Source organism: Dendrobates tinctorius, unplaced genomic scaffold (assembly GCF_039654945.1).
Source record: "Dendrobates tinctorius isolate UK_male_01 unplaced genomic scaffold, ASM3965494v1 ptg000059l, whole genome shotgun sequence".
Classification (NCBI taxonomy): Eukaryota; Metazoa; Chordata; class Amphibia; order Anura; family Dendrobatidae; genus Dendrobates; species Dendrobates tinctorius.
This window is the reverse complement of record NW_027361727.1, coordinates 4,381,480-4,406,690: the sequence shown is the minus strand read 5'-3', so window position 1 is coordinate 4,406,690 and position 25,211 is coordinate 4,381,480. Positions and strand designations below refer to the sequence as shown.

The 25,211-nt window shown below is 41.0% G+C and overlaps 1 protein-coding gene across 1 annotated transcript in view; it reads left to right on the top strand.

The window, feature by feature from the left end:
• NAV2 (neuron navigator 2) overlaps positions 1 to 25,211 on the top strand; it is a 479,602-nt gene that overhangs the window by 4,234 nt on the left and 450,157 nt on the right. The window contains exon 2 of the mRNA XM_073578323.1: positions 1,098 to 1,525. Within this exon, the coding sequence (XP_073434424.1) occupies positions 1,451 to 1,525 (75 nt within the window). The 5' untranslated portion in view covers positions 1,098 to 1,450. The remainder of the gene's footprint in view (positions 1 to 1,097; positions 1,526 to 25,211) is intronic.

Genomic DNA, 25,211 nt, shown 5'->3' with positions numbered 1-25,211 from the left:
GTGAACTCATAAGTTACGGTAATTTGCCTTTTTTATTTTTTTTGTAGGGTGGGGGGGTATGTGAATATCAAACTCTGCTGTGTGAATACCGTACATCCTTTTCCAAAGCGTCATTTAAGCTGACCAGGGAGGCCAGGCACCTTGAAATTTGGGTCAGCCACACGTGCGGCCACTGGGAGGTCCAGACTGATCAAATGAATAACCCCATTTAATGCTGGTGGACTGAATCCACCAGAGAAGCAGGAGGCGCTGTCGCCCAATTAGGGTAAATGCACACGTTGCGGATTGTGCTGCGGATTTGGCTAAATCCGCAGGTCAAAAGACCTGTGGTTTATCTGCGGATTATCCTGCGGTTTTCCCCTGCTGTTTGACACCTCTACAATGGAGCAGGTGTGAAACCGCTGCGGATTCCGCACAAAGACGTGACCTGCTGCGGATTGAAAACCACAGCAAATCCACGAGGAAAAACCTGCAGCATGTGCACAGCGTTTTTCTTTTTCCATAGAAAATAAAGGTACTGTACAACGCAGCAGAAACTGCTGCGGATCCGCAGGGCCAAAAAACGCTCCGGATCCGCAGCAGAATCTGCAACGTGTGCACACACCCTAACTCACTGCCCTGGCTCATAGGAGGGGTCCTAAGTGAGAGACCCCCTTATATAATGTCCATGTGACTCAGTAGGTTTAATAGACAGGATTTTCTTTAAGGAGACCACCATTTTATGGGAAAAACCCAGACCTTAGGAGTTACATGTGAAGTGACCTTAAGACTGTATTCACACTCGTCTTTACTCTGACTACGATGCACAGACTGGTTTTGGGTTTCTTAACCCAACTTTGACAACCTCATTTATGCTTATAGGGCTGTTCACATGTCCATGTGAAGACAAGTCTATGACTAAGGACACAAGGAAATTAAACTCCATGTTTGTTAGGAATTTGCAGAACTTTCCGTTATACAGTGATAAAGTTTCATTTTCAGAAAAGCAGAACTTGTGTTATTCTTTATCGATTATTGCATAATACCTTTTCCTTTCCGGATTAGTAGTCTGTGCATTTTATCTGAAATGTCTCCCCTGTTTACTTTTTTCCCCACAGGTAGAAAAACTAAGATTGGTCTCCCTCTTTCCAGAAGTGAAATTGGAGCATTTTCTGTATTTTTGGTAGAATAATTTTGTTCCGGGCTTGGATTTTCCTCGGATTAGACATGGTGGAAGGAGGATGAATAACACAATGGATATGGCAGCCGTGGTGAAATTCTGGATTGTGCAGATGTGGTGGGATTGTAGAAATGAATTGTGCTGAAAAGAAGGAAACATTTTGGTGTCTTGGGAATGGCTTGTACCAGCGCAGTAGTGGAATATCTGGATTTATGGTGCACCTCTGAAGGAATATGTCTGGTTGTTTTCTGGAATTCCTGAGAAAAATTGAGGAATACAAATAATCTGGAGATGGAGTCTGTTCCAGAATCTAAGCAGCACCAGCGGAGGAGGCCGTTTGCACATGGCCTGGAGGATCAGAAGAGGGTGAGTAACAGGACAACTGCTACTGGAGCAGATACATGATAGGTAGGATATTAGAATGGAGGACTTGCACAGGTCATGTGAAAAAAAAAAAAATCTAAATTGCTGGTTTTGATAGTTTGGTGACAGTCAGCAAAGGTGATGGATACAGTTCTAGAAAGGTTTCCTATGTTTAATGATTCGGAAACTGCATTCCTGCAGTTGTGGGTTTTGTATAAAGAAAATTCTCACAGCATTAAAGGTTTATTCCGAACATTGCAAACCATTACCTAGCACAGCGCTTGGCTATCCCCAGGAGCCTTATAGACAATGAAAGGAGCGGTGGTGAGCATGGGCGGCCATCGCTATATTTTCCGATGGGGCATTTCTGAACCCTGTTCTTACGGTTAGTGGGGGTGCCAGACCCACATCAATCAGCAGGTATAAACTAAAAACTCTTTAAATTGTCCCCTGTGACTTCAGCTAGTATTGTATTATAGGCCTGGTATAAGGGTTCCGTCACACGTCAGTTTTTCGTACGAGTGCTATCCGTGTTTTTTCACGGATAGAACTCATTCCAATAATAGTTTATGGGGTAGTCCACTCGTCCGATTTTTTTTTTTTGCCCTAGACTAAAAAGATCCGTACAAATACAGAGACTTGTCCTATATTCAGCTGAGTGTCAGACAAAGGTCACATGCACACGTCCAGTATTTGGTGAGTTTTTACCCCGGTATTTGTAAGCCAAGATCAGGAGTGGGTGAAATATGCAGAAGTGGTGCAAATGTTTCTATTATGCTTTTCCTCTGACCGTTCCACTCCTGGTTTTGGCTTACAAATATTGGAGTAAAATACTCCCCAAATACTTAATGTGTACACATGGCCAAACTCTCCAATATACTATGGATCTGTGAAAAATAATCTGACTTCAATAGCTAAGCCTGCCCCCTTTTTTGTATTTGCTTTGGCCATAATAATGAAGGGGGCTAGTAACCTCATCAGTCAGCCCCCTTCACAGCCTCCAGTGCTGATAAATCTAATCCAGGAAACACTTGGTGGGCACAAACTGGGATTAGTATCATCACAGTATAGATAAATGAATGATCACAGGGGGTCTGACTGCTGGGAACCCCAGAAGTCACATGGATATGGTTCCCAAAATATCCCTGGTTGAATGGGATAGGAGTTCTCAAGCGTGCTGATAACTAACATGGTGATTTCTGTCTTGGCACTCAGTTACGGTACTTTTTACAAGGCTGTTATGTAAGTCTATGCTGCTCACGTTGTTTGCAGTACATGTATCTATACCCGTCGTTCCATTCTATGCCTCATATGTTCTGGAGGTAGGTAAGCGTATACCCTTTTCTTTCCTTTGCTTTTTAATCCACAGGCATTGTGGAAAATGTGTTTGTGCTGGTATAGTTATTTTTGCTTTTTCCAATGGGAGACCACGTATACAACTGCATGGGCCCAGTACATATGTCAGGATCATGATAGACATGATATTAGTCATGGGAAAACCCAATTCCAAAACCATAGATTAGATTTATATTTGTTGCAGTATGAAATTGCTGCCTGGTCTTCGTCCTGTGGTGCTGTGGAAATTGTGTCTTCTGCTATTTCTGTAGTTTTGCCCTGCTCGTTCCTGGATGATTGGGGCAGTTACATGTATGTGGATATAATGGGCCATAATTACATAAGTGTGTGAAGACTTTGGAGCTCTTCGTGTTGAGCGGTTGCAGCTTTCCTGGCTGTCAGTGACTCCTCAGCTGGGCGGCCTCCGTGGGAAACAATGGAGGCTGAGCCTAATTACATTCAGACTTTTGGTTTGCTTCAGAAAACATGAAGTTGCTGGATGTAATATCTATCATCTTCTATGCAGGTTGATTTCACTTGGCCGCTTCATTTGTGATTCTTTCTTTTCATTAATACTATATACCCTTCTACATCTGATAGTTTGACACAGAAGGTCTTCATGCTTCATTGCTTATGGACAGATTGGATACATTGTGCACCTTCACAAAACGACTTTCAATACAACTGAATGTCAATGACAGTGGATGCCATGCATGAAGTAGAATGTACCTAGTTATTGTCTCCGTACTTTACCTGCACCCTGCCGCCACTTTAACTCTGCCATCCTTCCAGTCTTAGGGTAAGCCAACACAAGCAGTTGGCCGTATATTTAAAGCTCTGCCCACCATTGGTTTGTTTCATAATCGTGTGGACATTGATCATCATTGGTGGATTTTAGGCCAAAGTAATATGTGATCTCACACTTAAAAAGAATATACAGCTGTGTCCTTTCACCAAAATGTGGTTCTTTCTTTCTCAATCTCTTTTTCATGTTCTCTCTTTTGCTCAATCTTTCTTTTGCTCAATTCACTCTTTTTTTTTGCTCTCTCTTCCTTCCTCTCACTTTCTCCCTTCCTCTATCTCTCGCTTTCTTCTCTCTTTCGCTTTTTCTCTGTCTTTTTCGTTCTCTATTGCTTTCTCTTTTGCTCACTTTTTATGTGCTGTCCCTTTCTATTGATTGCTCTCACTTTCTCTCTTTAGCTTGATCTCTCTTTTTTTGTTCAATGTTGTTCTCTCTTTTGCTCAATCTTGCTCCTTGTCTTGATCTCGCTCTTTTTTCACTCTTTTGCTCTCTCTCGCTCTCTCTTTCACTCAGTCTCGCTTTTTCTCTTTTGCTCAATCTCTTGCTTTCTCTGTCTCTTGATCATGCGCTTTCTATCTAGTTTTTTGTCTCTCTCGCTCAATCTTGCTTTCTCTTTCTCTTGATTTCACTCTCTTGCTTGATCTTGATCTTTCTATATTGCTTTTTCTCTATTTTACTCAATCTTGCTTTCTTTTCTCTTCTCGTTCTAGCATGTACCAAAGTACATTAATCCTTTTATTAATCTTTTTATCTCTGCAATGCATTGTTTTTCCCGCTTGCAGAGGACAATATAAATATCTTTTGTCATTTTATCTCCTTTTCGCACTGGTGCTTTCCACAGATTGTGACTGGTTCCAGTAGATTGTAGACCAGTACATAGCTGGCGAGCTGTGCTGGGAAGTCGATACACGTGTAGATTTGCCTAGCCCCGTGTATAGGTAATAAATGTAAATTACTTTATAGGATTTGCCCTGTAAAAATAGAGAGGATCTCCATGTTGCTGGGCATTGGAGATGACAGATGAATGGGATTAGCAGTAATTAACAATGCCCGCTATCAGCGTGTTGGCGCAACATTATTGATCAGAGATGTGGGTTTTGCATGAAGCCGAATATCAACTCCTCATCCAGAGCTAGACAATGGGTCAAGGTTTATGATCTCTATAAGGCATCTGTTGTGCATCTGTCTTCCCGAGCCCCGCTGTGCAGACGGTAATGATGCTCGACCTCAACAAAGGGGATTAGATGCTGCAGTGGGGATGTAATATATACCGTATGTATCTGGCTAGTTTACATATTGGATTACACATGACATTGCTCAGCAGGTATTGTCTGTGTGTTTACACGTTAGATTTGTATTTGTGAGTTTTGCCGTTTTTTTTCCTCTGGATTTATTACATATGGAATAGTGATCGGTTACATCTGTTTCCGGCTTCCACATTCCCAATATTTAGAAAACCAGGGAAGGCCCTGAATGGATATTAATGCTCTAGGTTTGATTTATTGACTGTAAAGCTGTCAGATCATCGTGCCGCTACCTCCTGTCACCCCCACTCCCGGGATCTCTGGAGTAAGAATCAATCAATAGGAGCCGCAGGCAGTTTGAGTTCTGTAATAAGGGCTTGATGGCAAAATATTTGGGACCTTTTGACTCTGGCACAGTTTAATTGCCCCAGTACTACAAAATGAATATGCAATTAATTATTTCCTTGATTCACCCTGCAAACAAAAGCCCCACAGTGTTCCATCTGCTGTTGACACAGGGTGCCCGGCGCACATGTAATAAGGGTGCGCTGAGAGTGGAGTATTAGCTGGCGAGCCTCTGGCAGCTGGGAAGTGAATCAATTGGTCATGGTTTGTTGCCATTCATCTTCACTCAAACTCTGTCTGTCACAGGGATTTCTTCCACTTATAATGATGTGTGCAACTTTGATTTGAATGACTCTTCCTGCTCCAATGTTTCCCTTGCTGGGTCTAAACAAGTCTGATAAAAGAAAGGTTACACTAGCATCCTGCCAACCTGAGTTTAGAGGATGGCACTAATGGAAACAGGGAAAACTGGTAACATAAGCTCTAGCCGCATAGATATAGATGTGACTGACTATTGGGTTAGTTGTTTAGTGATGCATGCACAGAAAATTATGGGTATATTCACACTCGGCAGATTTCTGAACAGTCATTTCTGCAGCTGAAAACTGGTTCTATTTATCCAAGTCATCATAATCCTCTAGAAACCTAATTTAAAAGGGACAATTTTATTACTGATTTGACCATAGTGCAACAATGAAAGTGATGCCTATCAAGCTTTAAGGCTACATGCAAATTTCCTGTAAGTGTATTGGGGTGTGTCCATGTTTTCCAAGCACATTGACACTCCCCCAATGCACTTCCCAACTAATTTGAATGTGGATTCAAAGCTCAATTTTTCTCAGTGCTGCCATATCTGATAACTATAAGGCAAATATCATTTTTATTGTTTTACAAGGACTTACCCAACTATACCACTAGTTTTTGTAGTAAATTGATCCTGACAGGTTCCTTCTAGTACTGAACCTATCCTGCTTTGAACTGAACTTGTCTGACATCCTGGTTTCTATAGACTTCCTTTTCAAAAGTGTTGCCTCGTAATGTTTCCTTAACAATCAGTCTGTCTTGGCCATGACCTAAAGGTGCCCATACACATTAGATCAAGGTCCACAAACTATCTTATGCAATAGGGCCCTCCAGACTCTCCCCTGACAGATGCAGTTGAGGGAAAGACGGTTTGGACAAGTTGGATTTACGTTCCCAATACTTTTTTTTCACAGGTGAGAGAAACTCTCTCAGACTCCTCTGGGGTGGCTTTTCTCAATACGCAAAAAGTATGCATGCTTGGCAAAGTTGAGCATCCATGTGTATGCGGGTTCTACAAGAATCTAACTAGTGTTTGTCTGACAGAAAGTGAATGAGAAAGTTCTCGTAAACCTCTAAATAGAATCAGAGAGCACATAAACCCTGGACGCAGCACGAGTTTGAGCGATTATGTTGGGTTTTTGCTGTTTTCCTGACTTTCAAGCTCCATCATTTTAATGAATCCGGCTTGTTCTTTTCCTCTTTAGGTCTAATATTGGCTGACACCTTGAAGCTTTTGTTATAAATCCAGTTGATGGATTAGCTGAAGGCACAGCAATTACAGAACCAAGGCTTGTCTTCAATGTGGCAATATAATGGAGCTCAATCAATCCCCCTCGGTCCCTTGGAATTTCTTTGTCTTTGGCTACACACAAGTCAACCTGTAATATGTATCCGCTATGTTTATGTATTTATACATTTTGCTTTTTATGTAGAGAAATTTTTACAAAGAATTAAATAGCCATCCTGATGTGGATTTTCAAAGAAAGTACATCAGCTTCCTCAGGCCTAAGAGATCTGTTTTAAAGCGAACCTGTCATGTTGAAAATGGTAGCAGACCTGCAGGCAGGAAGAGATTATCATCAGATTGATGTACATTTCTGGAAAACTTGCTTTTTATTCATTGAAGTCCCTGAATCGTAAAAGTTAATATAAACCCTTTCCCGAGCCCTGCCAGATGACTTGGTGATTCTAGAGTTGAAGTCCTCTATGAATAGGCTACTTTGTATATTTAATATCCCAGAGGAGCATTGCATGGCCTATAAGTCTCCTTACACTGGCTTGGCACTTTTCACAAGGAGAAACTTTCCCTATTTGTCCTCCAATAGAAATTATACTTTTTTTTTTTTTTCTTACTAGAGATCCGATGTGCCAGTCGTGAGAAATATATTGTTGAAACAATATGCAAATTAGACTTGAAGTGCACACTGGGTGTGGTTAAAGAAGCAGACAGAGTGCCTTGACGCGCCTCCTTTGCACTTCCAGCCTGATTTGCATATGGCTTCAACACTAAATTTCTCACAACTAGCACATCGGATCTCTACATGAAAAGTATCATTTTTATACAGGGACATGCATATATACATATATACATTACTTCAGCTATAGCTATACACGCTGACAGGTTCCTATGAAATGGACGTAGACCCCCACTTCATAAAATAGTGGTCCCCGGATCCTCAGACTACGAGCCGAAGTGACCAGCCACATCCGGGGTGAATGGAGAGGTGGCAGCGGACTAATACCTCTGGCTATCGGTCATTTATGGCATATCCTGTAAAATAAAGGCATCTGGAGCCCGGTCGGCAGGTATTAGTTGCAGAGCTTGCCATTTCCGACTGGTTGTCTTGCCTTTGTTTTTTTCTTGATCACTTTATCATATAACTTTGCCTCTTGTCTGAACCGTATTACAACATAAAATTTGCTCAGCTCTGAAAATCTTTAAATATGGACAGTATAATCTGGAAGCTAGATAAATATAAGTCCTGGCCTCAGAGCTGGATTCCCAGCCGAGAGTTTGCACGAAATCCTATTTAGTTCCTTTTGCTTTGATACTTTGGACATGTTCCACATAATCTGCATTAGTGAATTCTCTTCCCCTGTGACCTCCGTATGTCATGTCTCGGAGCAATCTGGAAATAGTGTTTTTATTTAATTATTGGGAATTAAGTTAACAAGATGTTTTATTCGAGTTTTCAGTCCGTGCCTGCGTGGCAAGCGGCATTAGCACCATCAATATGTCTACAAACGCGTGTTTTCTTTCTGGGTCCTTGCATTGCGTCCAGGTCTTGCACAGAACATTCTTTATGTTATTGCATTACATTAGAGATCTGGGTCTAATTGTGTTATATAGAACTTAGCAAAGCCATATTACAGGATTTGTAAAGTTGTGATGTCCTGGAGTGGTGGTATGCATTACATCAGTGGTCACCAACCAATGAGCTACAACCCTTATCATACTCTGACTTTCACATGTTGAGAGTTGTCTGAATTACCAACCAGCTCCATTCAATTCTTGCCCAGCAGGTAAGGCACACACATCCTGGAAGACCTCTGAAACCCTTTTAATTGGGTTTCCCAAATGATAAAATCCATTTCCATATATTCTAGCAATGAATTAGGGTCCTCTGATCTCTTGATTAGAGAGTGGTGTCTTTCGCTGGGAAGAGCCCATTACTTTCAATGGACACGGTGTAAAGTGGTGTCTTTCTCTGGGAAGAGCCCATTACTTTCAATGGACACGGTGTAATGCTCCATTTCCGGTGTGGGGGGCGCTGCAGAGAATTGAACACTCACTAGCAGAGTTCGCAGCTAATATCTGAGGGTGTTCGCTTTGTGATTTGTTTCTAACAAGTAGGGATTGTGCAAAGCAGAGATCCCCGATATCATTTCGCAATAAATTGGAAATGTTAAATCATGATTATTTCATGAAACGATTTTCCAATTAGGATAGTTGTTGCATTAATGTTTCGGGCCCCTGGAGAATCCTCCTGTAATAATATCAGCAGTAACATAATCTAATTTATGGCACGTTGCATAGAGGATTTCCCGATATTCAGAAACATGTACCATATTTATCTAGAATAAATCTTCCTTTTATCTTCTTATATTTGCGCAGTAAATGTGATTGGCACACTGCCAGGCTGAGCGCATTGGGTGGGATTTCTGTTCTTTATCCTTTGTATAAAATGTGTGCTTTTTATTCAGGGCTGTGGAGTCGGTAAGCCAAACCTGAGACTCCGACTCCTCAATTTCCATTACACCGACTCCGACTCCCACATATATTGCTTATATTTAAGTGAAAAATTTATTATAGTACAATGTGAACATCAGACATTTAATCATTTCTATGATCCAATAATCAAGATATTTAGATAGAACATAATATCTATTTATTGGAATACAACTTTAGAACACAAAAAACTGTAATAAATTGTAAATATGTAATACACTGTATACATGTACATGTATACGGTACAGACCAAAGTTTGGACACACCTTCTCATTCAAAGAGTTTTCTTTATTTTCATGACTATGAAAATTGTAGATTAATTCTGAAGGCATCAAAACAATGAATTAACACATGTGGAATTATATAATTAAAGTGTGAAACAACTGAAAATATGTCTTATATTCTAGATTCTTCAAAGTAGCCACCTTTTGCTTTGATTACTGCTTTGCACACTCTTGGCATTCTCTTGATGAGCTTCAAGTGGTAGTTACCAGAAATGGTCTTCCAACAGTCTTGAAGGAGTTCCCAGAGATGCTTAGCACTTGTTGGCCCTTTTGCCTTCACTCTGCAGTCCAGCTCACCCCAAACCATCTCGATTGGGTTCATGTCTGGTGACTGTGAAGGCCAGGTCATCTGGCGTAACACCCCATCACTCTCCCTCTTGGTCAAATAGCCCTTACACAGCCTGGAGGTGTGTTTGAGGCCATTGTCCTGTTGCAAAATAAATGATGGTCCAACTAAACGCAAACCGGATGGAATTACAGGCCGCTGCAAGATGCTGTGGTAGCCATGCTGGTTCAGTATGCCTTCAATTTTGAATAAATCCCCAACAGTGTCACCAGCAAAGCACCCCCACACCATCACACCTCCTCCTCCATGCTTCACGGTGGGAACCAGGCACGTAGAGTCCATCCGTTCACCTTTTCTGCGTCGCACAAAGACATGGTGGTCGGAACCAAAGATCTCAAATTTGGACTCATCAGACCAAAGCACAGATTTCCACTGGTCTAATGTCCATTCCTTGTGTTCTTTAGCCCAAACAAGTCTTTTCTGCTTGTGACCTGTCCTTAGCAGTGGTTTCCTAGCAGCTATTTTACCATGAAGGCCTGCTGCACAAAGTCTCCTCTTAACAGTTGTTGTAGAGATGTGTCTGCTGCTAGAACTCTGTGTGGCATTGACCTGGTCTCTAATATGAGCTGCTGTTAACCTGCGATTTCTGAGGTTGGTGACTCGGATGAACTTATCCTCCGCAGCAGAGGTGACTCTTGGTCTTCCTTTCCTGGGGCGGTCCTCATGTGAGCCAGTTTCTTTGTAGCACTTGATGGTTTTTGCCAATGCACTTGGGGACACTTTCAAAGTTTTCCCAATTTTTCGGACTGACTGACCTTCATTTCTTAAAGTAATGATGGCCACTCGTTTTTCTTTACTCAGCTGCTTTTTTCTTGCCATAATATAAATTCTAACAGTCTATTCAGTAGGACTATCACCTGTGTATCCACCAGACTTCTGCACAACACAACTGATGGTCCCAACCTCATTTATAAGGCGAGAAATCCCACTTATTAAACCTGACAGGGCACACCTGTGAAGTGAAAACCATTTCCGGTGACTACCTCTTGAAGCTCATCAAGAGAATGCCAAGAGTGTGCAAAGCAGAAATCAAAGCAAAAGGTGGCTACTTTGAAGGACCTAGAATATAAGACCTGCAGTATTTTCAGTTGTTTCACACTTTTTTGTTAATTATATAATTCCACATGTGTTAATTCATAGTTTTGATGCCTTCAGAGTGAATCTACAATTTTCATAGTCATGAAAATAAAGAAAATGCTTTGAGAAGGTGTGTCCAAACTTTTGGTCTGTACTGTGTGTGTAATATATATATACACACACACTATGACTTATCTCGGCTAAGATAAAGTCTAGATCCTCAGGCTACATTCACACTATGGGCGTAGCCAGGATCAAACCTAGGGGGGGCAGAATCTCATACTGTTCCGCAGAATTTCATACTGCACACCTCAGCTGCTGCAGAACCTCATACTGCACACCCCTACACTTGAAAATAAAGCCTGCACCTTAAGAAGATGTGGTGAATGCAGTCTATTTATTCCAACTATCAGTTGATGTTACTGAAGACGAGCAATGCCTGTCCTGGGTGTCCTTTTGGGCAGCTATGAGGTGTACCTGACTGGTGCTAAAAAAAAAGGAGTGTTAGTCTGTGTGCTATCCGGCTTTCATTCTTTTTGGTGCAGTTATGATATGGATAGACAGATATGGATAAATGGATATATAGATAGAGCAGATTTCTAATCTGCTTTTGCTATTGAAAACATTATCTATGAGCTCAAAAACCTTTCAGGTGATGCGTTTTTTTAAAAAGTTGATCTGGTTTTGCAACTGAAAAAACGCAGGAAAAACGCTGTGTGTGAATGTAGCCTTAGATCAGGAATAGAACAGTCCTTTATAGGACATTTCATAACTTTCCCAAATTCCTATGAAAAAATATTCAGCACATTCTGCATTGAACTACTGTACCCAATTTATTATATATTTTAGGAGTCGGTCCATTTTATACCGACTCCGACTCCACGACTCTGACTCCGACTCCATTTTGTTGCTCGTTGTTTTCATGTATTGTCGGGTATTACTGACTTACGGTATCTGCCTTTATGGCCAGTATTTGTGGACATCCCTGCAACCTCTGCCCGTTATCACTCTTTACACTGTCTCAATAAAATGTGTAGTCATTCCTAGAAAACATGGCAGCCTAGGCTCACAATACTGATAATGAATCTTGTCCTTAAAATGATACTCCCAGAATTGAACATTATCCCTTATCCAAAAGGATATAGGGAATAACTTGCTGATCGCTGGGCTTCTAAGTTCTAATGGCTAGGACCGCAGCGATCTGGTGAATGGGATTCTGCCGAGCTTTATCAACAAATAGCAGATCGCTGCACTGTGCTTTCTCCAGCAGTCCCATACACAATGATTAGAGCTGCGGTTGAGCATGGGTGGGGACGTCCGCTCCATCCGACACAGAGCTCTGCAGAGTCCCATTCTCAGGACCACTGGGATCCTAGTCATTAGACCCCCATCAATCGGTACCTTGTCACCTATCCCATGGAAAGGGGATAAATTTCAGTTTCCTTGCTGCACATCCAAGGACCCCCAAACAAATTAATATTGGCTAAACCTTATGACTTTGGTAAAGCTACGCAAGACTATGTATGGGGGTCTCCAGACTCACCCTTGACAGATATCAGGGAAGAGTAGATATCAGTGCCTGATGCTTTGTGCCTGTAAGCGACATACTCCACAATCCCCATTGAGAACACAAGAACACTCATCTTAGCCCACCTTTTTAAGTCAGTGTTGGAGATGGGAAATTTACATTTTTTTTTTTAAGATTACATTGCCAGGGGTGCAGAAATGAAATGTGGTGTAAATTTAGAAAATTGCACTCCCTTGTATTGCTGTTTATGGGACAGTATTACAAGGAGATTGACAAGCCTTTGGCTATCTGTTATCCTGAAGCTTGTTTGGAGGATGAAAAAAGTATATTTAAGTTTGACTTCATGTGGTTCCTTTAAATGGATATTTTGGTAAGGAGATAAGTTCGGGGTGCGGATCGACCATTGAGACTCCCATCTATTGTAAGAATGGGCCACTTTTGTACTGTTTGGTGGCTTAAGCTCTGCTCCACTTGTTCTCTATGGGGTTGGTTTAATGCTTGGCTTCCTCTGGCAGTCCCATACAGAATGAGTACTGTACCTAAATTACTTCTTTAATCTTGTTGCGGTATTGCAGCTTAGCCCCATTCATTTCAATGGAGGTGGACAGAAATGCCAGGCAAATCATGTATATCACAGCTATGATTTCTAATCCTTTAAAGCCCTTTAAATTGGGACAGATTTGTGACAGATTTTGTATTGGATTTACAGCATATCTGCAGTGATATATATATATATATATATATATATATATATATATATATTTTTTTTTTTTCCTCTGCTGATTTATTTAGTCTTTATATTACAGACATTCCCCTATATAGAAATTTGAATGAGGCGTAAGACTATCCCATTGTATAGGGTGTATACTACCAGTGTGTTGGGAGAGAAGCCCTAACTTTGACTTACCAAGAATCAAAGTTGCGGGGGGAGGTTACCTTGTGGGGTGGGCTCCATATTGGCCTATTGTCTGCATATGTGTTGAATGCTTTGATATAAAGGCCTCTATCTGGGTACAGATTGCCACTAAAGTCTGTGCTAGTTGTTGCGTGTCTGTGCTAGTTGTTGCGTGTCTTCCTGCTCTTAGTCGCAATGAATATCCATTTATCCTGACTCGATTAGCGTAATGGTAACTGGAGCTTACATTAACGGATGTTGCCTTAAATGCCCTTTAAGCTCAGTTTAATTTGGGGCGAGACGCTCCTGTCACAGCGATGTGTTAAATGTTATATATGTTGCGTGTTATCTGCGTGTTATTTCATTAGATGTTTTAGCCAACGACCATTCATAACTTGTGACACTAATTGAATTCACCCTGGTGATTGCGTTACCCGGGTACATCGCCAGGCCATGTCATGACCTTTTCCTGTAAATTTTCTCCGGATAATGGCATCGCTTTCATTTTCACATCACTTCAAACAGTGATTTCTAGGCGGATGTGATGAAAGGATGAACAGCGTCGTGCCCTCTAGTCTGCCATGCCGCTCTTCCAAAGGAACCTTCACAATTGAATTATCAGGCGTTGGTAGAAATCAAAGGGTCTTGTTTGTCTTCATCTGCAGTGAGAAATGATTGCTAGAATTGCTCTAATTGCATTAGAGCTACTTCTCACGGCAAAGGGATTTTGGCCTCACTTTAGTGTCCGTCAGTGCCCATTCTAACCTATGCTGCCCGTGTTGCCTCCATCGCCATGCGCTTGTCTGCAGGAGCTGCTTGCCATTATATGTGTTGCCCTCTTTGACTACCATTGGTCCATGTACAGTCCATTTTTCACTTCAACAGCAAATGTCCCGAAAATACATTTTTCTGAACCTGAATCTGATTTACACCCGGCGTATATATCAAGGATAACCTTTTGTCCCAATTTACCCAGTGGATGCCAAAAGAGTGTTCTTTTGGTCTCCCTCAGGCTGGTATAAATCATTATATTTTTTAGATTAGGGATCATTTTTGTTGTTGTTGGTCTTGGGTTTTTTTTTTTTTTTTTTGTTTGTTTTTTTTTTTATAGCATGGTGGCCTGAAGGTGATATATAGCACTCTATATCTATACTACACACATCAGATACATATATCTAAGGTATGAGTCAAGAGATCCTTCAACTGTTACTTTGTTACTTAGAGAGAGATTACTAATGTATAGCAACCTGAAAGATTCCAAACGTCCATCCAGTCGGTGGTGTTTGTCACTGCAAATGCAATGTGAACATTGTCTCGATATACTGTAAATTTTTGCATCGCATGTATGCATATTATTTTGTATTCAGGTGTTTCTTTTTGTTTCCTTTTTCTTATTTATTTTAATTTTCCTTTTTATGGTCAATTTAGATGATCAATAATGGCCGCCGATTGAAAGTGTGTCCTTGTTTGGGTCTTGCAGAGCATTGCTAGATGTGCAGTACCATGTGCCAAAAATTGCACCTTTGTGGCACCAAGTAAGCCAACTAATAGATGCTGTAAACTTAGACTAGAGCAATGTTCCCAAACTCCTGTCCTCACGGCCCCCCAACATGTCAAGTTTTCAGGATTTCCTTAATATTGCACAAGTGAAAGAACCAATGGGAGCGTTGGACAGAATCTCAATTCTGAGAATTTTATAAAAACGTTTCTTCACTTTTACCTTGATGTCGTCCTTATCCCCTACTTATAAGAAAACCTCTATGCATTTTGCATTCATGTAGAAATCTTGGGTGAGTTGTAATCCCATTTCTATGTCTGTCCTCTGGGGCATTTTCTTGTTCATTAGCCGTTTTCTTCCTGGGAAAGTTTAAGATCCCTATAAAATAATGGGGCAGAACGAGTAAAAAATCACTTTTTTTTTTCTGCATAGAGAACCCCTCTAGGCTTGTTCACATTCTGCACCTTGCTGGTGGTGGACGAGTTTGCAATATTTCCTTTAATCTCGGCAGCCAGAATTGGCCTCCAGAATAGTTTTCTGTCTTGAAAAATGATGTCCGCTCGTGTAACGTGAAGTCATGTTCCCATGGCCTTCAAGCATTAATACTTCCATTTATTTTGTGTTCCGTGAAATGAAATGAGCCTTAAATCTACGCCTGACAGAAATATTATCTTATCTCTCTCCGTCCGCCGTGATTTGTCTTGATTGTTGGAAGTGTTATTTTGCTGAGTGTTTTCTCAGCATCCAAGCTTTTACCACCAGACACACATTTAGCTCTGGTGTTCGTAAATCGTCTTTCTAATTGATCGTGCTGCTAATTAATAACTTGAAATATGCAACTGGAGTCATTTAATAAACTCATAAATTCTGTGTAACTTGATGTAACCAATTAAATGACTTTTTTTAAGGGTTTGCTCCATCTTGAAGGCACTTTTGGGAAAATGTTGGGTAATTGCAATTTATGCAATTCCCTACTATACTGTTATTGGAAGAATTGTGCTTTCTGCTATTTCACTATCCTACAGATATCTGACAATGGTCATTTCTAATTTGCATGGTAGCGGTAGGGGCTTTAATATTAACCAGTCAACTGTGTGTGTATATACAGTATGTGTAAATATATATTCTAATATATTATAATGTATATTGAGGGGGAGGGGAATATACCGTATATAAAATTTGCAAACCCCCCCCCCCCCCAAATATCTTAAAAATATATATAATATAAATATACCGATGTGTATGTATGTATATATGTGTGTGTGTGTGTGTGTGTGTATGTGTGTGTATATATATATATATATATATATATATATATATATATATATATATATATATATATATATCTCAAACAAAAAAATATATAAAACACACATGTATATGTGTAGATATTTGTGTTTGTGTTTATTTTTTATGTTCATTTTTTTTTAATTTACATTTTTATGTACATTTGTTTTTGTGTTTTGCTACAAGTGTAACTAAGTAGTATGCAATATAATAATAAAATGTGGCTGGTTGTTCGAAAACAGCACTTGTATTTTTTATTATTTTTGCTTCTTCTCTAGTGCCCTTACTGTCTTTACAGGCAAGGAAATAAGGCAAGATAAATAGGATTTCATTATATATGCTCATTGAAAGGAAATGAAGAATGTTGTTCATACATCAATCTTTTCCTTTGATCCTATTTAATCTCTTATTGCTATTTAAAATGGAGAAGAAAAATCTTCCGTGTCGTGTTCAGAAGCTCAGCCATACCTCCTCGCTGCAGTGCAACTGACGGCCGCAGGAGCCTCCCCCTCTGCTTTGTATACAAGGATTGTGAGAGGGGTATTTCCCATTATTAAAAGTTATCTGCTATGCAAAGGATAGGTGATCACTTGTGGATTAGTGGGGATCTGGTTCCCTGTGATTTGCATTGCCGCTCTATTCATTCCTCCTGGGTCTGTTGTGGTAGCATAACGCAATGTGCAGCTTTTTCACACACTTCTAATAAAGGATGAGTGGAAAAGTGCAAAGGCACAACCGCTGCTCTATCCAGTTGTGGCATTTTAAGAGTCCTGTTCTCAGGATCGGTGGGAGTCCCAGAGTTGCCCCTTCCCTGCCGATTCACCAAGTAATCCCTTATCCTTTTGGATGGCTCATAACTTTTAATTTTGGGCAAAACCTTCTAAGGCTGGGATCACGCATGCGAGAAACACGGCCGAGTCTCGCATGTTAATACCGGGCACTGCCGCCGGCACTCAGATTGGAGTGTGTGGCCACATAGAATCATAGAATCGTAGAGTTGGAAGGGACCTCCAGGGCCATCTGGTCCAACCCCCTGCTCAAAGCAGGATTCGCTAAATCATCCCAGTCAGATGTCTGTCCAGCCTCTGTTTGAAGACTTCCATTGAAGGAGAACTCACCACTTCTCGTGGCAGCCTGTTCCACTCATTGATCACTCTAACTCTCAAAAAGTTTTTTCTAATATCTAATCTGTGTCTCCTCCCATTCAGTTTCATCCCATTGCTTCTAGTCTTTCCTTGTGCAAATGAGAATAAAGATGATCCTTCTACAATGTGACAACCCTTTAGATATTTGTAGACAGCTATTAAGTCTCCTCTCAGTCTTTTCTTTTGCAAACTAAACATTCCCAAATCCTGTAACCTTTCCTCATAAGACAGGGTTTGCAGACCGGTCACCATTCTGGTCTCTCTTTTCTGAACTTGCTCCAGTTTGTTGATGTCTTTTTTTAAAATGTGGTGCCCAAAACTGGACACAATATTCCAGATGAGGTCTGACCAAAGAGGAGTAGAGGGAAATAATGACTTCATGTGATCTAGACTGTATGCTTCTGTTAATACATCCTAGAATTGCATTTGCCTTTTTTGCTGCTGCATCACACTGATGACGCATATTCAGTCTGTGATCTATTACTATACCCAAGTCTTTTTCACATGTGCTGTTGCTTAGCCCTATTCCTCCCATTTTGTATATGCTTTTTCATTTTTATTGCCCAGATGTAGTACTTTGCATTTTTCCCTGTTAAAAACCATTCTGTTAGTTGCTGCCCACTTCTCCAGTTTATTTATATCTTTTTGAATCCTCTCTCTCTCTTCTCTAGTATTAGCTATCCCTCCTAGCTTTTGTGTCATCAGCAAATTTAATCAGTTTACCCTCAATTCCTTCATCTAAATCTTTGATAAAGATGTTGAACAATACAGGGCCCAGGACAGAGCCCTGTGGTACCCCACTTGAGACATTCTTCCAACTGGATGTGCAGCCATTTACGACCACTCTTTGGGTCCGATCACTAAGCCAGTTATGAATCCACCTAACAGTTGCCTTGTCCATTCCATACTTAGTCATTTTTTCAATAAGGATTGTGTGAGATACTTTGTCAAATGCTTTGCTGAAGTCAAGATATACTATATCTACAGCATTTCTTTGATCCACCCAATCAGTGATTCCGTCATAGAAGGAAATTAAGTTAGTCTGACATGACTTATTAGTTACAAACCCATGCTGACTCTGTTTAATCACTTCATTCTTATCCAGGTACTGACATACATGTTGTTTAATAATTTGTTCAAAGATCTTTCCTGGTATAGAAGTCAGACTCACCGGCCTATAGTTGCCTGGGTCCACCTTCTTCCCCTTTTTGAAGATAGGAACAACATTTGCTCTTCAGTCTTCTGGCACTTCTCCTGTTCTCCAAGAATTTTCAAAGATTATGGAGAGGGGTTCAAAAATTTCTTCTGCTATCTCCTTCAGTACTCTGGGGTGTAATTCATCTGGACCTGGAGACTTGAATTCATTTAGGTTAGCTAAGTGTTTCCTCACTATCTTTCTGTTTATAGATAACCTGGATTCTTCTATTCCCTTAATAGGACAGTGAAGAACAGTTGATGTTACATTTCCTTTCTGAGAGAAAACAGATGCAAAATAGGAATTTAAAAGTTCAGCCTTCTCAACATCCTGTCTTACCATTTCATCATTTTCATCCTGTAAAAATCCTATAGCATCTTTGACTTTTCTTTTACTTTTGACATATCCCCAAAATCCTTTATTATTGCTTTTGCCATCTCTTGCAAGCCTCAATTCATTGTCAGCTTTAGTAATCTGATTTGTGCCCTGCAGGTTCTGCAGACATCATTATATTCTTCTTTTAGATATGCCTCACTCTTTCCATTTTATAAACATTTCTTTCTTCCTTTTTAGCATGTGCTTAAGTTCTATGTTCATCCATCCTGGTTTCCTTAAATGCTTCCTATTCTTCCCTCTTTTCGGAATTGTTAACAATTGTGCTTTGAGAATTTCATTTTTCAAGATTTCCCATCCTTCCTGGACATTTTTGTCTTTAACCCCTTCCTAACATCCGACGTACTATCCCGTCCATGGGACCCGGGCCCCTATGCCCATGGACGGGATAGTACGTCTACCGCGATCAGCGGCGCCCATGTGGTGAGCGCCGCTGATCGCGGCCGGGTGTCAGCTGTCACGGACCGCCCCCGACACGTTAACCCCTTGCACACCGCGATCAAACATGATCGCGGTGTACCAGGAGTTAAAGGGAAGCATCGGCAGGGAGGGGGCTCCCTCTGTGCTTCCCTGAGCCCCCCACGGCAGCGCAACGTGCAGCGCTGCTGCGGGGGTCTCCTTTCCTCCAGGCCCCCGAATCCAAGATGGCGACGGGGGTCTTCGGGGGCCTGCAGGAAGCTGGCTTCCTCAGTGCCTGCAAAGCGCAGGCAAGAGGAAGTCTTCTTCAATGCCTGTGACAGCGATCTGTCACAGGACAGTGATGACCCACCTGGGACTATGTAATAAAGTAAAAAAAAAATAAAAAAAAAGTGTAAAAATAATTTTAAAAAAACACCAAATTAGTAAAAAAAAAAAAAAAAAAATATTCCCCAATAAATTCATTTTTTGAAAATAAAAAAAACCCAAAACAATAAAAGTACACATATTGGGTATCGCCGCGTCCGTAACGACCCGCCCTATAAAACTGTCCCATTAGTTAACCCCTTTAGCGAACCCCTTAAAAAATAACAATAAAAAACGAAGCAAAAAATAATGATTTATTATCATACCGCCAAACAAAAAGTGTAATAACGCACGATCAAAAAGACGCATATAAATATCCATGGTACCGCTGAAAACGTCATCTTGTCCCGCAAAAAACGAGCTGCCACACAGCATCATCAGCGAAAAAATAAAAAAGTTATAGCTCGCAGAATAAAGCGATGCAAAAATAATTATTTTTTATATAAAATAGTTTTCATTGCATAAAACCGACAAAACATAAAAAAAGACCTAAATGAGGTATCGCTGTAACCGTACTGACCCGAAGAATAAAACCGCTTTATCAATTTTACCGCACGCGGAACGGTGTAAACGCACTCCCCCAAAAGAAATTCATGAAATGCTGGTTTTTGTTCATTCTGCGTCCCAAAAATCGGAATAAAAAGCGATAAAAAAATGTCACGTGCCCGAAAATGGTACCAATAAAAACGTCAACTCGTCCCGCAAAAAAAAAAAGACCTCACATGACTCGGTGGGTCAAAATACGGAAAAATTATAGCTCTCAATATGTGGTGATGCAAAAACTATTTTTACAATAAAAAGCATCTTTTAGCGTGCGACAGCTGCCAAAAATAAAAACCGCCATAAATAGTAAATCAAACCCCCGTTATCACCCCCTTAGTTAGGGAAAAATAATAAAATTAAAAAAATGTATTTATTTCCATTTTTCCGTTAGGGCTAGGGTTAGGGCTTGGGTTAGGGCTGAGATTAGGGTTAGGGGTGTGTTGGGGTTCGGGTCGGAGTTAGAATTGGGGGTTTCCACTGTTTGGGCACATCAGGGGCACTCCAAATGCAACATTGCGTCTGATCTCAATTCCAGCCAATTCTGAGTTGAAAAACTCATATGGTGCTCCTTCCCTTCCAAGCTCTGCCATGCGCCCAAACAGTGTTTTACCCCCACATGTAGGGTATCAGCCTACTCAGGACAAATTGCAAAACAATTTTTGGGGTCCAATTTCTCCTGTTACCCTTAGGAAAATAAAAAATTGGGGGCAAAAATATCATTTTGGTGGAAAAAAATGATTTTTTTATTTTCACGTCCGAGCGTTATAAACTTCTGTGAAGCACTTGGGGGTTCAAAGTGCTCACCACACATCTAGATAAGTTCCGTGGGGGGGTGTAGTGTCCAAAATGGGGTCACTTGTGGGGAGTTTCAATAGTTTAGGTACATCAGGGGCTCTCCAAACGCACATGACACCCGCAGACCATTCCATCAAAGTCTGCATTCCAAAATGGCACTGCTTCCCTTCCGAGCCCCGACGTGTGTCCATACAGTAGTTTTCTCCCACATATGGGGTGTTAGCGTACTCATGACAAATTGGACAACAACTTTTGCGGTCCAATTTCTCCTGTTACCCTTGGGAAAATGAAAAAATTGGGGACTAATTGATCATGTTTGTGGAAAAAATACGATTTTTTTTATTTTCATGCCCGGGCATTATAAACTTCTGTGAAGCCCTTGGGGGTTCAAAGTGCTCACCACACATCTAGATAAGTTCCTTAGGGGTTGTCGTTTCCAAAATGGGGTCATTTGTGGGTGTTTCCACTGTTTAGGTACATTAGGGGCTCTCCAAAGGCAACATGACACCCGCAGACCATTCCATCAATGTCTGCATTCCAAAACGTCACTACTTCCCTTCCGATCCTCGACGTGTGCCCATACAGTAGTTTTCTCCCACATATCCCCATATCAGCATACTCAGGACAAATTGGACAACAACTTTTGGGGTCCAATTTCTCCTGTTACCCTTGGGAAAATAAAAAAAAATGGTGACTAAACGATCATGTTTGTGGAAAAAATACGAATTTTTTATTTTCACGCTCGGGCGTTATAAACTTCTGTGAAGCACTGGGGGGTTCAAAGTTCTCACCACACATCTAGATAAGTTCCTTAGGGGGTCTAGTTTCCAAAATGGTGTCATTTGTGGGGGGTTTCCACTGTTGTGGTATATCAGGGGTTTTCCAGTCATGACATGATGTCCGATCTCAATTCCAGCCAAAAACGTCAAATGGCGCTGCTTCCCTTCCGAGCTCTGCCATGCGCCCAAATAGTGGTTTACCCCCACATGTGGGGTATCAGCATACTCAGGACAAATTGCACAATAACTTTTAGGGTCCTGTTACCCTTGGGAAAATAAAAATTGGGGTGAGAAGATCATTTTTGTGGAAAAAATATGATTTTTTAATTGTACCGCTGTACGTTATAAACTTCTGTAAAGCCCTTGTGGGTTCAAAGTTCTCACCACATATCTAGATAAGTTCCTTGGGGGGTCTAGTTTCCAAAATGGGGTCACTTGTAGGGGGTTTCCACTGTTTAGGTACATCAGGGACTCTCCAAACGTGACATGGCGTCCGATCTGAATTCCAGCCAATTTTGCATTGAAAAAGTCAAACGGCGCTCCTTCCATTCTGAGCTCTGCCATGCGCCGAAACAGTCGTTCCCCCCCCCACAAATCAGGTATCAGCGTACTCAGGACAAATTGCACAATAACTTTTGCAGTCCAATTTCTCCTGTTACCCTTGGTAAAATAAAAAAAATTGAACCTGAAGTATTTTTTTTGTGAAAAAAAGTTAGATGTTCATTTTTTTTTTAAATATTCAAAAAAATTCCTGTGACGCACCTAAAGGGTTAATAAACTTCTTGAATGTGGTTTTGAGCACCTTAAGGGGTGCAGTTTTTAGAATGGTGTCACTTTTGGGTATTTTCTATCATATAGACCCCTCAAAGTGGCTTCAAATGTGATGTGGTCCTAAAAATAAAATGGTGTTGTAAAAATGAGAAATCGCTGGTCAACTTTTAACCCTTATAACTTCCTAACAAAAAAAAATTTTGGTTCCAAAATTGTGCTGATGTAAAGTAAACATGTGGGAAATGTTAGTTATCAAGTTTTTTGTGTGCCGTATCTCTGTGATTTAAGTGCATAAAAATTCAAAGTTGGAAAATTGCGAAATTTTCAAAATTTTTGCCAAATTTCCGTTTTTTTCACAAATAAACGCAAGTTATTTGAATGAAATTTTACCACTAACATGAAGTACAATATGTCACGAGAAAACAATGTCAGAATCACGGGGATCCATGGAAGCGTTCCAGAGTTATGACCTCATAAAGGTACAGTGGTCAGAATTGTAAAAATTGGCCCGGTCATGAACGTGCAAACCACCCTTGGGGGTGAAAGGGTTAAGGATATCCCTCCAATTCTCTTTCTGAATCCCTCAAAATCTGCCTTTCTGAAATCTAACCTTGACATCTGAGTCTTCACAGGTCTTCCTCCTCTAGTTATCTAAAATTCTAAAATAGCATGGTCACTACCTCCTAGGGTCCCAGCCACTTTTACCTCCGCAACCATTTCCTCCCTGTTTATAAGGATTAGATCCAAGGTAGCAGTTCCCCTTGTTTTCTCCCCTACCTTTTGGGAGATAAAGTTGTCAGCGAGAGAGGATAAGAATTTCCTTGACCTGTTAGTTTTGCCTGAGAGAGATTCCCAACAAGTGTCAGGATAGTTGAAATCTCCCATGACAACTATGTCATATTTTTTGGAGAACTTGGCCATTTGATGCATAAAGAGTTCATCCATATCTTCAGCTTGCACAGGCGGCCTGTAGTAAATGCCTACAATGGTGTCCTTTCCATTGTTCTGTCCTTGTATTCTTACCCAAACAGTTTCCACAGAACTCCCAGTCTCTGAAGTTTCAATCTCTGTGCAGATATACGCGTTTCTAACATACAATGCGACACCTCCTCCTCGTTTATCAAGTCTGTTTCTTGCAAATAAGTTGTATCCTTCTAGTCTTGTATTCCAATCATGTGTATCGTCCCACCAAGTTTCAGTGATTCCAATGACATCATATTTCTTTTCCTGTGTTAGTAGTTCCAATTCTCCTTGTTTGTTGCCCATGCTTTGTGCATTAGTATAGAAACATTTTAGTTTGTGATTGGTTTCTCTTTCTCCAATATTTTTATTATTTAGATTCTTTTGTCTTTGTTCTTTCCTCCCACTTCTAATAGCAGAGTTCTCAATAGCATTTGTCAGGTGTATAGCTTTTTCTGGTCTTTTGCTTCCCTTCCCACATTGTTCTAGTTTAAAGCTCCCCTTACAAGTGTAGCAAGGCGACTTCCAAATACATGTTTTCCAGTCTGTTAAGGTGCACCCCATCTCTAGCAAAGTAGTCCATCGTAAAGGTAATTCACTCCGTGATCCATAAATCCAAATAGTTGCTGACAGCACCATCGACGTAGCCAGTTGTTCACCTGCAGAATCTTATTCCACCTCCTTGGTCCATGGCCATCCACTGGGAGGATGGAAGAGAAGACCACCTGCGCTCCCAGTTCTTTCACTTTCTTGCCTAAGTTTTCAAAGTCTCTGCAGATGGTTTCCAGGTTGTTTCTTGCGGTGTCGTTTGTCCCCACGTGTAGTAGCAGGAATGGGTAGTCATCTGTAGGTCTGAAGAGTCCTGATATCCTGTCAGACACATCTTTAATTTTTGCACCTGGAAGACAGCACATTTCTCTTGAAGTTATATCCGGTCTGCAGATAGCGGCCTCTGTTCCTCTCAACAGGGAATCCCCCATGACCACCACTCTCTCTCTCACAGCAATACATGGAGCCGCACACTCCGCTCCCGAGTGCCGGCGGCAGTGCCCGGTATTAAAATGCGAGATTCGGCCGTGTTTCTCACACGTGTGATCCCGGCCTAAGTCTAAAACTTTGGACTGAGCCCCACACCCTTAGGCTATGTGCACACATTGCGGATTCCGCTGCGGATCCGCAGCGTTTCTGGCCCTGCGGGTCGGCAGCAGTTTCTGCTGCGTTGTACAGTACCATTCTTTGCAATGTAAAACCAAAAACGCTGTGCACATGCTGCGGATTTTTCCACACAGATTTGTTGCGGGTTACAATCTGCAGCATGTCAATTCTTTGTGCGGATTCTGCTGCGGTTTCACACCTTCACCATTGTGAGATGTGAAACCCCAGGGCAAAACCGCAGGCTAATCCACAGGTAAACCACAGGTATTTTGACCTGCGGATTTTCCCAAATCCGCGGGGACAAATCCACAGCACTTCCAACTACATGTGCACATAGCCTTAACCTTTCCCTAGCTGAAAACAGATCAGCAAAACGTTAACTCCTGTGTTCTCCTTGGGATTCTACAACACTTCTTTTCTAGGAACATTCACAAAATCTTGCAGATTTGTTAGACTGTGGGAGCAATATCTTTTCATGTTCACTTATCATTCATTT